General features: G+C 44.4%; 1 protein-coding gene across 1 annotated transcript in view; it reads right to left on the bottom strand.

The window, feature by feature from the left end:
- Positions 1 to 226: 226 nt before the first annotated feature.
- Positions 227 to 12,014, bottom strand: part of STT3B (STT3B, catalytic subunit of the oligosaccharyltransferase complex) — a 43,936-nt gene continuing 32,148 nt past the window's right edge. Inside the window, exons 8-16 of the mRNA XM_026045487.1 lie at positions 11,266 to 11,314; positions 9,506 to 9,660; positions 7,916 to 8,127; positions 6,963 to 7,150; positions 6,305 to 6,476; positions 4,649 to 4,822; positions 3,479 to 3,592; positions 2,594 to 2,806; positions 227 to 780 (exon numbers count right to left, since the gene is read on the bottom strand). Coding sequence (XP_025901272.1) covers positions 700 to 780; positions 2,594 to 2,806; positions 3,479 to 3,592; positions 4,649 to 4,822; positions 6,305 to 6,476; positions 6,963 to 7,150; positions 7,916 to 8,127; positions 9,506 to 9,660; positions 11,266 to 11,314 — 1,358 coding nt within the window. The 3' untranslated portion in view covers positions 227 to 699. The remainder of the gene's footprint in view (positions 781 to 2,593; positions 2,807 to 3,478; positions 3,593 to 4,648; positions 4,823 to 6,304; positions 6,477 to 6,962; positions 7,151 to 7,915; positions 8,128 to 9,505; positions 9,661 to 11,265; positions 11,315 to 12,014) is intronic.

Here is a 12,014-nt window from a genome sequence, read left to right as displayed (position 1 = left end):
GGTGCAGCTGGGCGCTGCCGCTCCCCCGGGATGCAGCAGCCGTGCCCGGTTCCGCCCTGGCATCCATCCATCCGCTGCTGCCATCCCGCAGGAGCCGCCGCGGCCGCAGCAGGTCCAGCTCTCCCGAGAGCTGCAGCTCTGCGCCTTTGCACGCCGAATCAACACCAGCCTGCAGCAAAACCCTTGCGTGAAGAAACCATTAAAAACAGTCATGGGAGCAAAGTACTTATTTTAAAAGTTTAATTTGAGAGATCTCTAGTTCCTCTTAATTGTTGAAAACAAGTCATTTTAAATGTCACCATTCCAGTTTACATATTGCTATTCAGCTAAACAGTATCTTCCAGCAAAGATTGACAAGTATGCATGTGCCAAGGACCAAATTACAGGGTTCTTTGGTGCAGTCAGTCCAAATTCTCAACCGATCTGAAGGATAATATGTACCAATAAAAATAAAAAACAAAAACCAAACTGCTGCTAGATTTGGACAGCAGCTCTGTCTTGCTTCACATTACAAATCTAAAACAGCTGTTCTCAATAAGCCAATATTTTTAATCAGACATTGCCTGAAAGTTTTGTACAATAATCTGGACCAATGATGGTTCTGTACCCTCATGTTGCTGTGAAACATGACTTGAGCTAAAGGCAAAGACTGGTTATCTCAAGGACAACTGCTTCGTATTAGCAATCAGAACAGTGTAATTAAACTGTCTTCCTGTTCGGTCTCTTGCCTTTCTTTAAAATTAGTTTATTCTTAATGTAGCCACGCTTCCTTTTGGAGGTCTAAAAAGAAAAACAGAATACAATGTATTAGTTAGCGATTTAGCCTTGACCCCGTTTTAATAACGTGCATTTCAAAGTCTGAGCTTTAGCTGGATTTAAGGAGCCTAGAGGGGGAGTCCTCACCTAGGGCCTCTCTCTTTAATGAACAGGTTTAGTTTGGGGGCTGTGGGTTGAAACCCACCCTTGGCTCTTGGAGCAGCCCCACGCAGCCCGTTTCGGGAGCCCGTGCTGGGGCCGCGTTCCCAGCCCGCCCCCAGGAACCGCAGCGTGCGCCGAGCCCAGCCCGGGCACAGCTGTGCCGGGAGGAGAGGCTTCCCGCGCTTTTACCCCCCTGCTGCTGAGCAGGGCCGGGGTATCTGCCCAGACCGCTTTGCCATTCCTCAAGCAAGGAAGGGGAGCGGATCCCAGCTCAGCCTTCCGTGCCCTGCCGCGAGGGCAGCAGCCCCGGCTGTTCCCTCCGCCCGGGCCCTGCGGAGGGTCGGTCCCGTTTTCCCGGTGCCTTCTCTCCGGCCCGGCCCTTCCGGCGGGAGCGAGGGCGCCGCTCCCCAGCGGCTCCCGCTGCGGTTGGACAGACACGGGGCCCCGCGCCGCTGCCAAATAACCAACGTTTTATACAGGCGGAGACGGGCGCGGGGGTATTCCACACCTCTGCGGCTTGGCAGGCTCACCCTGGAAAGGGAAGGGTGGCAGCGGCCGGGCCGGGCGACGGCGTGCAGCTCCTGCAGAGCCTGTGCACTGCAGAGGCCCCAGCTTCGACACGGGACCCACACTTAGCTGCTCTCTGAAGGGCAAGCAGGGCTTGTACATAGGGAGAGGGGTGACGGACCCAAACGGGCATTAACTCCTACCCTGTCTTCGGGCAGGGAGCTCGACACAGGCACCAAGTGCAGCCACTGCATTACCATTATCCATTATCATTAATAAAGATAAACCTTGCTTGTTACACTACTGATTGTAGGTATGTTGGCCACAGTCACGTTTACAATTTTTAAAAAAATTAAGCCTAGTTCCACTGGCAACTCCCAAATCCTTTACACCATGAACCTGATCAAGTCACATAAACCTGCGTCTTTACCCTGAGCAGTCCCCGCTAACATTCCTTTCTCTTACTTCTATGGAGCAATATAAATTAAATACGATTTAATACCAGCTCAGTTTATTAAGCATTTACTGCTGACACTGTTCCCTATTATTTTGTACTGTATATTTGTATGTACATGTTACAGAAGACAGGGCTGCTACGCTGCTGCCCCTCTGCCTTAGGGGGCACAAGCAGCACCCCCAGCTACATGTCCAAGGTGTGACGGTGACTTCAGACAGTAAGCAGCCAGACACCCGGTTCCGTCAACAAAAGGTTCATATTTAATTTATTTCATACAAAATTGCCATTATTAAACTTCTAGGCATCACTACTTTCAGACAGTCAGAAAGCAACTTCCACATGATTTTACTCGTGAGCCATAGTTACTGAAACATGAAGTGATGGGCTTCAGAGATTATACTTCCAGGTACATGAAGACTCAAGAATTGGAACAGCCAGTGACACACTCTTAGTTCCAGCTAGCATTCTCCCTAGTAATAATGATAATCATAATAAAAAAATCTAGCCTTTTGTCTTCACATGCTTGTTAAGTTAAGCAGACAGTAAATTAACGATTATTACCAGCAGGCAGGTCTGATATTGGACACTAACATGGACAGTATCCGTAACACTCTGGCTATTGGAAATACATAGTTCACCAGCTATGTGAATCACTATTAAAAATCAACCGCCACCTCTAGACCCCGTGCAGTTACTTCATTGGGAACCCACCTTCTTTGACAAATACTTCTGTTTCGGTACAATGTTGGTTACTCTGGGTTTGTGATCCAGTGTCTCTCTGTTGTCTAGTTGCTTCACCTTGTATATTCTAACGAGCCAGTGCTCTGAGGTAAAAGCTTCCTCCAAATGTTTAAATTTAATGTCCTTGTTGCCGATCTCAGCATTGCGCGTGCGGTCGAATCCTGGGGGTGTCCGAAAATCCAGCTGGGAAAGGAAGGTGGCAAAGGGTCAGCCTGGGAGCAGAGCGGCACGCGGACCACAGCAAGGGCTGCAGAGGCTGCTGCCGAGGCCACGGCCCCTGTTTGGTGCTAGAGAAGAGGCAGCGGGCGCCGGGGCTCTCCAGGGGGCCCAGCCAGCAGCCCCACGGCGGCCTGAACCTGCCTGCTCACCAGTGGGGCTGGCCCGGTGGCAGTGTGGGGCAGAGCAGCTGCCCTCGTGCCCTCCACGAGGGCTTGCGCTGAAGCACGCCGCACTTCCACTGCATCCCTAAGGTTGGAGGGACCTCCAGGGACCATCTAGTCCAACCCGCCTGCTCCAGCAGGGACACCCAGAGCGTTTCCATTTGCGTGCTGATACTACAGAAAACAAGCACAAGCTCCCACACAGCTTAGGTGTTTGTAACACGTGAGCAAGTGGCACCACGCAGTGAAACTGTGGGGCTTGCCTGAGGCCACGTGAAGGGCATGAAAAGCCAAGAGCAAGTCTGGGCTGGCAGCACCAGGGCTTTTATCTGCAGGAGATCAGGAGACCACGCTTGTCTCTTACCTCTCATTCTGTTAATATAAGCACTCAATAATTAGGAGATGGAAAACGCATCAAAATAGCACTTGTTTTCTGATATTTCAGCCAAGATTCAGTAGAGTTTTTAGCACTAACCTGCATCTCTCCAAAGCGGTAATAGGACATTTTGTACATGAGGCAGTTGAGGAGAGTTGGGGAACCTGCCTTGTCTACCCGGAACTCTCCCTGCGGGGTGAAGTAGTCACTTTCCTTTGGAAAAGCAAAGGAAGCAAAATGTCAATGGAAAGCCATTTCCCATTCCTTCCTCCACAAAACCCTCCACCCTTTATAAAGCATCTAAACTGACTTCTATAATCTAAAAGTAGATTCAACCTAGCCTGGGGATAATAAAATAAAAAACCAAGCTGTCTCATTAAAGGCAAAGCAAAACCACGTGCTCATAACCCGAACCCACTGGAACAATCTTCCTAAATCATTTTATTTTCCTGGTGTAAGTTTTGCCTTTTTTTTTTTTTTTTTGGTAAACAGTTACTGCAAAACTAATCTAAATAGGCATAAAAAACGTTAGCTTGGCATCTACCACAGTTATTCTTTAAAAAGGTGAGAAGCACTGTGTGGTGAATATACCAGGGTTATAATGTTTCTATAAAATTCAAGAGTGCACAGTGTCTAATGAAAAATTTCCTCCTTCATCTTCTGGCACAAGGTGAAACAAAATCACTCACAGGGGCTACTCCCTTAAGCCTGTGCTCAGTATCTAGAAGTTTTGGGAAGCCTCGAGCAAATATTACTACAGATTTCTGCAATCTCTGAAATATTTGAATAGCTTAAATGCTACTTAACTCAATATTCACACTTCAGCTTGCCTCCTACTTATTGCAGGGCCTGAAGAGCTCCAAAATGCAGCGATTTAAGCATTCTGAACATGCTTATTTTTATTTAAAAAAAGGAGGAGGGTGCAGGGTGAGACACACGAGCATTGCGGAAGATAAGGGTATCTTCTGTACTTTTAGTATCATGCAAAAAAGTGAAAAGTTTTGGCGGTTACTGACCTTTCAAAACCATAAATATTGAAAGAAACTGGGCTACAGGTCTCTGCACTCCTACTGTTCTAGGAAAACAACCCATAACACGTTTTTCAAATAAAACTGCAGTAGGTAGTACACATTTCCCTCCACTGTGATGAGTACCACCAAAAACGCAACCACGTAAGCAAAAGTTAAAATAAAATAAGATAAAATACGGAGGCAAACACAAGAAGAAATGCAGTCAGCCAGAGCCACTCCAGTGCCGGTGCCCACTCACCCGAATGTCTTTGGGATGCTCCCCCTCTGCTATTCTCACCATCCACAGGAACTTGTTGATGTCGTCGCCGGAGTAGCCAATGACCCCGCCAAAGATGATGAGCACGTAGTCCACGTCCAGGCTCCTCATGATCTCGTACGCCGCCGACTCGTTCGAGGACATGGCCTTTCCCACCTGTTTCGGAGCAAGAACACTGTCTCGCATCGGCAGCCTGCAGGGCTCAAGTCCAAAAGCACACCCTTGAGCAAGCAAAGCCCATACTTGAATTCCGGATAAGGAAAGCCCACGGTAGCTATTTAGAAAGGCAAAACCCCAACCTAAGCAGAAATATTTTCTCCTTTTTAAGACAGGCAATATTTGCTGAAGTGAGGTTTGGAGTGTAACACGTAGCCTTATGCTCAGCTTTTTGTGGCACCCAAGGTCTTCAGTGTGCCACATGAAGTACCTAATCGAGGGTTCAGACCCAGGCTAATGTTAAGGAACTATCTGAAATGTTAGTCATTGATTTTTTTCCTCCCCTGAGCTCGGTCCTTCACTAAGGAAGCGGCCATGTGCATTTCTCAGTAGCATGCAGGCATCCTCAGTGTTGAATTCGGGGCAAGTTCATGCAGAGAAAATGCCAGAACTGCATCATTTAATTAAAAATGGTCTCACACACATCCCCCCAAACAACCTTCTTGTGGTTTTGTTGCATCCTTGTACCCAAAACTACCTTGTATCCAAAACCTCTTTCATCCTGCCTATTTTCCTGAACAGGAGGAGGAATTCTGGCATCAGCTCAGTAATTTTGTTTCCTGTTGAGGCTCCTGCACTTAAATAACAACAACATATCTCTGTAGCAAAAGGGTGCAGTTACATTCATACTAGTTCTGTTAAGTCAGGAACTTAATTAGGAAATGCTAGACCTAAATTGCAGTCTGTCAGAAAAAGACTTCAATTTCTTGGCCATTATCCACAAAAAAAATGGGAAGGTCCTTAATGGGAAGCTACTCACTGGATTTCCATTTCGTTGCAGAAGGAAGTCACCTGGCAAGCATCTCAGGAGTGTGCCTCCTGTTCAAGCACTTTCTCTAAAATACATCTATTGCCTAGGCCTCTTCTTTACGGGATATTTGTTTAGAAATGGAAACCAGTTGGGCCAGCAGCGGTGCTGGAGACTTTCCTTATTAAGGCACCATTGCTGGTGACCGCTGCAAAGCAGGAGGCTGCTGTGCTCACGAGCTGCAGCTGCCTGCTCCCCATCCTCTTGGTTAAGCCCACGTTCCTCTCCTGCAGAGACCTGCTGGTTCGCATCACAGTAAGGTAAAGGGGAGCACACAGAGGGAGACTCAGACCTGGCAGATCTCTACAACCTCCCAACACTCACAGGGCAAGAACCACAACAGCAGAACGTCGCCTTCGACTCAGGCTCATGCTAGCACCAGGGGGCCATTTCCCAACCCTTCTTTGTGACTGGTGCTTCCTTCCTACCCTTACCATTTATTAATCCACTTAATTAAACCCTTAACATATATTAATCATGTACATATGACAGTTTTCCCCTAGAACACAGGTTTTCACAGGACTCTGTGCTCAAAGATTGGCTCCAATAACTGGTTGATTTTGAACAGGCAAACATTTTGGTGTGTCCGTTTCATGGGAAATGATCACCCTTACCAGTGCTATGTGGCTGTTGTTCCAAGTGTTGTTATCAACCAAGGTTGTCCGGTTTGCCATCCCCGCTATCTGGTAGCCATAGTCCCACCAGGACATGACCCTGGCATGTTCATCTGTGTTTTGTCTCAGCCAGTAATAGGCTTCTCTGAAGTCATCTAGAATATTCCGGGTACTGAAAAACAGAGGTTATTTTATTCTTATTAACACTAATATTGGCCAAAAGTTAGCTGCACCACGCTAAACCTGGGTTCTCCAGCAAGACCTTCCAGGACATTGAGCTCCTTTACAGAAATGAAGTCCCCAATCTGCACTTAAGGGTTTGAGCCCAGAAGACAAATGACTTTTGAAGATACAACTAAATTCACTCCTAGCTGAATAAATATTCATAAACAAGTTTTCCCAATTGACTCTTACATATTTACAAAATACATTATCATCTTTACCTACTTTGCATAGCATTAATTTTATGTATTTATATAAAATAATTTTTTTAGAGCTTTTGTTGTTTGCCTGTTTTTTTCTAAGAGTAGAGCGCTAGAAGTTTTTCATTCAAGTGACAATCATGCCTGAATATAGCTAAAATTAATTAAAAGAAGGCCAAGCAAAAACTCACCGATACCTTTAAGGAATTGTTTTCAAGCCTGCAGACCTTACTTACCCATCGTGGTTGTAAGAAGCAAGGACAACACTGGGGCTGGAGTAGGCATTGCTAGTCACCCAGGTACAGTGGACAGCAAACATCATGAGCAGCATCAGCATCAGCATCGTAACAATGCTCTTGATATTGGGACCTAGTCCCTCTTCTGTTTTCTCCTGTTCAGATACATGTTTTCTCACTTTGCCTGCCTAAACAAACACAAACATATCTGTTAGGGCAACCTTTATCTGAATAATTCTCAATCCTTGACAATGGAATTGTCTTTTTCTTCACCACACACATCCCATAAATGCTACGGGATAGGAAAAAAAGTTAGACCAAGGTGTAGCATAAACTAGTTGTGCATAAGAGCACTGTGGCAATCCAGCAACTTGTGAAGATGGCTTCTCCACAGAAAGCCTCCTTCAGAAGACGGTGACGGCAGTTATACGAGGGCTGAGGCACGACACCGACTCAGTGTGAGGAGATCCTCTTAAAACATATTGTGGAAGAGAAGAGATACAGAGAGCTACTGTCAGGAAAAGGGGCAAGTCTGAGTCTAATGTATTACCCAGCTCTAATTCAGCTTCAGGAAAGAGAGTATTTAAGTTTATGTACAGACAATCTTTCCGTAAGATATACAATCTTTTAATTTCACTCTGTCTCAGAAGAAACATCATAGACCAAAAAAGGAACATCATTCAGTGACACAGAACTGCTGTAACTGGTTAAGAAGGGCAAGCACCTGAATGCCATCTCTGGAAACCTTGGTCAGCACCGTGGACTTGCAGGTTAAAGGCCTAGCACTACGCAGCAAGAAGGAACCCTTTCCATACTGACACTGATACTTATATATAAACACATACACATCAGTGTTAGTGTGTGTGTAGTATGAATGTATGTGCATAATTTTGTTTTTTAAACACCTGTCAAACCAGTGGAGGCAGAAGCCAACTTTTGCTCTTTCCCCTCACCTTATCATAGAGGTTTCCTGGATTTCTTTTGTCATCTTCATCACTGCTGTCTTCTACTGGCGGGTTTTCCCTCTTCATATCGTCACCCAGATAGTGCTCAAAGACATTGGAGAAAGCAATTGCAGAGAGCATACAGACCACGGGAGTCAGCGTGAGCATCAGGCGAACCATCACGCCGGCAAAGTAAACAGCGCTGATCGCATACAGAGCCACTGCAGAGAAACAAACCTGCTGGTGACATGCAGAAAACAATATTCCAGAGGCATATTTGCATGCTCACCATAAAGCTCATTTTGGAAGCGAGTTGAGCATGTCTTTAAACAAAGATTTCATTAATGTCTTTTTTTTCATATTGTTGTTTTTTAATTTACAGAGATACTCTGCATTAATGTGTATCCCTTGTAAGCATCAGAGCTCTCCTGAAACCCATCTTGTTCATAGAATCATAAAACTGTAGAATCACTGAATCCCTAAGATTGGAAGAGACCTCTAGAGATTATCTAGTCCAATCCCCCTGGACACGCAGGGTCACCCAGAGCACGTGGCACAGGCTGCATCCGAGGGGATTGTGAAGATCTCCAGGGAAGGAGACTCCACAGTCTCTCCGGGCAGCCTGTTCCAGGGCTGTCACTCTCACTGTGAAGAAATTTTTCCTTCAGTTCCTTTGGAACTTTTGGTGCTTCAGCTTGTGGCCATTTCCTCTAGTTCTGTCAGCGGCCACCACTGACAAGAGGCTGCCCCATCCTCCTCACTGCCTCCCTTGAGGTGTTTGAACACCCTGATCAGGTCCCTCTCAGCGACTGCTACACCTCCGTTTTGATATTCATCAATAATCTGTCAGAAAAGACATTAGTAAAATTTAATGCCACACACTAATAATAATATGTAGTTTCTTCTGATTAAAATGACTAAAAGCCCTAGTCCAAACAAGTTACTGAAACTGAAAAAAGCAAAAAGAGTTAGAATTTCATATAAATACCCAAGAAAAATTTCAGTCAGTGATACCTGTGACAAATTGGGGGCTTGTCTACATTATAATTCCACACAGAAAAATAATGCAATTTTTGCTAGCCCCAACCTGGAGTAAGTTTTCCTGGACCAAAAGGAATGGCTCTCCCTTCTCACTCATGGGTCTCTCTCTGCTGACTTTAATGGATAATGCAGCAACAGGAGGCCATAAGATCCCTAACTCAAGCTGGAGAGTTTACTGGCCCTGGTCTTTGCAAGTCACAGAGAAAAATATACCCCAAGGTCAGAGGATTTAACACAGTAAATGTTTTCACAGCCCATGGAGTTATCCTATAGAGCAGCCACTGGGTAATCCTATGGGGCTATCCCCCCCCATGCTCATGGATCCCATTCCCCAGAAAGACATGGCCATCATTCCAGCAATCTCTGCGACCTGGACAAGTATAAGCTAGCTGAAATCACTGCTTGGTGCAGGCAGCTCAAAAAAGGTCCTTATACATCACTTTTAAACCTTAATTTTTGTTTTAACACAAACCATATCCTAGCTTTGAGCAACGACAACAAAATAAAACCGAGCTGAAGACAAGATTTTGCAAAACAATTAAAAATATTTTCTCTTACCAAAGACTCTTTCATCATTGATGTTTTTGATACAGAACCACAGCCCTGCTGGGAAAGTACACACGAGAATATGCAGATCAAAAAAGAAGGAAACCCATGTTGTAGGCTGATGCTCAGACACAGAGGCAATGATCGGGATGTGAATTTTCGCATACCTTTTTTAAAAAAAATTCAGTTCAAATTATTTTGAAAAGATGAAATTATTAAAACCTGCAAACATTAGGAATTCTGAAATGCATTTAAAAGGAAGCAGTTTAAAGTGTTAATGCTTTATTCAGCATTTGAAATGAAACATTTATACCAAAAATGTCCCACATGCTATTGTATTTAGAAAGTACTGTGTGTATAAAGTTATTTTAAAAACATCAATATAAAGACTTATTTTCATCCTAGCTAAAAGAATAAAAGTTACCGATTTTTTGTTCTATAATGGCTAACAACCAAGCCAATTCTACCCACATGAAAATAAGCAACTGTGGAAGCTATGACTACATTTTGGAGTCCCAGCAATCATGAGAGTAAGTCTCCTTGAGCTTTCAACACTCCATCTGAAAAGCTCTCCTTTACACAAGGAGATTTTCATTTTCTTCGTACATAAAAGTTAAGGCACAAACTCCCAGGCCAGTTGCTGTTGCACCCAATTTCTTTCCGATACTGAAAATAAAAGCAGGCCTTGTCTACACTTGGAAATACACGTGAGCTGAACGCCACGTCGAACACTCAGTGCGGACAAGGACAACAACATGTGCTCCATTAAAAGCAGCTACACACAGAGAGCTCATCGGGGCGACACCAGGCCAAAGGGTGAGGTATTGAACACATATATTGAATGTATTGAACATCTGTCCTTTTCTCCACTGAGATCTACGTCTTGTTGCAAACTGCCTTCATAGGTTTTATGGCAATATGATTTTCTAATGTAGACAAGCCCTCAAAAGTTTCATGCTCCGCACATATAGAGACACCGCTTGAATTCTAGGCAACGAAGAACATGTGTATGTTCTTCTAATAAATGTGAGGTTTCTGTTGCTGACATCTATTCTGCCACATTTAATCACCAAGCGGGACTTCTGAGTATGAGAAAGATATACTGGAATGTGAAAGTTCTCCTTATCCTTTGTTTTAAACCTAAAAACCATTAACTGAATTCACCTGAAAAACTATTTTTATTCAGTTTTTCCATTACTTATGTGGTTAAAGAACCAAACACTGGATTTTTAAAGGTTAACTTAAAAAAACACACACACAAACGCAACAAAAACCCACCCACAGCCACACACACGAATGACCCAGAGCTGTTCAGAGCAGACATCTGTATTCACAAACAGATGCAGAAACATAATAAACAGGCAACACACAAGAACATATGTGCAGCATCTTAGTGCTTTTGTAAGATGTTGCACAATGGAAACAACTGAACTGAAGGCTCCAAGTCAGTTTTAAGGCTGTAAAGTATTGATGCAACTTGTGATTATTTTATGCTAAGAAGCATTACTGTTTCACACAGAAGAATATACCATCACACCTCAAGACTTCCAAGGAAGACATTTAAAAGACACTGACAAAGGTAAAATGGCTGCAAAAATGCTGAAACTCTTGCTACCAATGCTCTTTTCAGATAACCAGTTGAACCCCTCTACATTCTCCCTGCTGGAAACACAAAAGTACTTGAGAATGAGGAAAGCAAAGGAACAAATTATCAGTTTTCAGTAGAACACTCTAGATAGTTAATGCTTATATCATCCTTTATCCCTACTTACCCAGTGTCCCACAAGGAATAAAATCTGCCACTCCAAGGAGCAATATAACCTGAAACGGACAAAAAGAAAAACCTTTTTTTTTTCCTGCTTGGGCATTTAAATGCATTATTCTTTGATTCTGGGTTTTATTCTTTAAATTTCATTCTTTCATTATTCTGGGTTCGTGTTTTATGATGAGACACCGTTTTCTCCCTTCAGTCCTTAGGTGCAAACTTTGCTCCCAAACTGCTGCTTGCCCAAGAAGGAGCTGCCAACAGATGGGGAGCAGCAAGTTATCGGCTTCTTAGAGAAGAAGCTGGAGGAATCCAAAACATGAGACCAGACAGGGTTAATTGGTGGATGCTGACAGAGGTGGCTGATGTGACAGCTCTCCACATTCTCCTCTTGAACTGGGAAGGCCCTGGTGCCTAGAAGGTGGCTCATGCTGCACCTTTATGAAGGGCAAGAGAATATCCCTGGGGCTACAGGCCAGTAGCTTGGGGCCCTGGGAGCACAACCTCCTCAAATCGATTTCTGAGCACATCAAGAATGAGAAGAGAATTGGGGATAGTCGGCAGCATATTTAATTAGAAAAAATAAGATGGCTTTTTCTTGATGGGGGAAGGAAGTATGGTATTAGATCACCAAGAAAATATGCCATAGAGCCAAAAGGCAGCACCGGGGCATCTGGGCACTGCAACTGAGCAAGGACGACCTTATTTTTGTAAGCTGAGCCTCAAAGACTGCAGGCTGTAAAGCAAAACTGATCC

Source organism: Nothoprocta perdicaria, unplaced genomic scaffold, assembly GCF_003342845.1.
Source record: "Nothoprocta perdicaria isolate Ctin4 unplaced genomic scaffold, notPer1 scaffold_40, whole genome shotgun sequence".
Taxonomy (NCBI): Eukaryota; Metazoa; Chordata; class Aves; order Tinamiformes; family Tinamidae; genus Nothoprocta; species Nothoprocta perdicaria.
The sequence above is the reverse complement of the archived record's forward strand: the minus strand, read 5'-3'. Positions and strand labels throughout refer to the sequence as shown.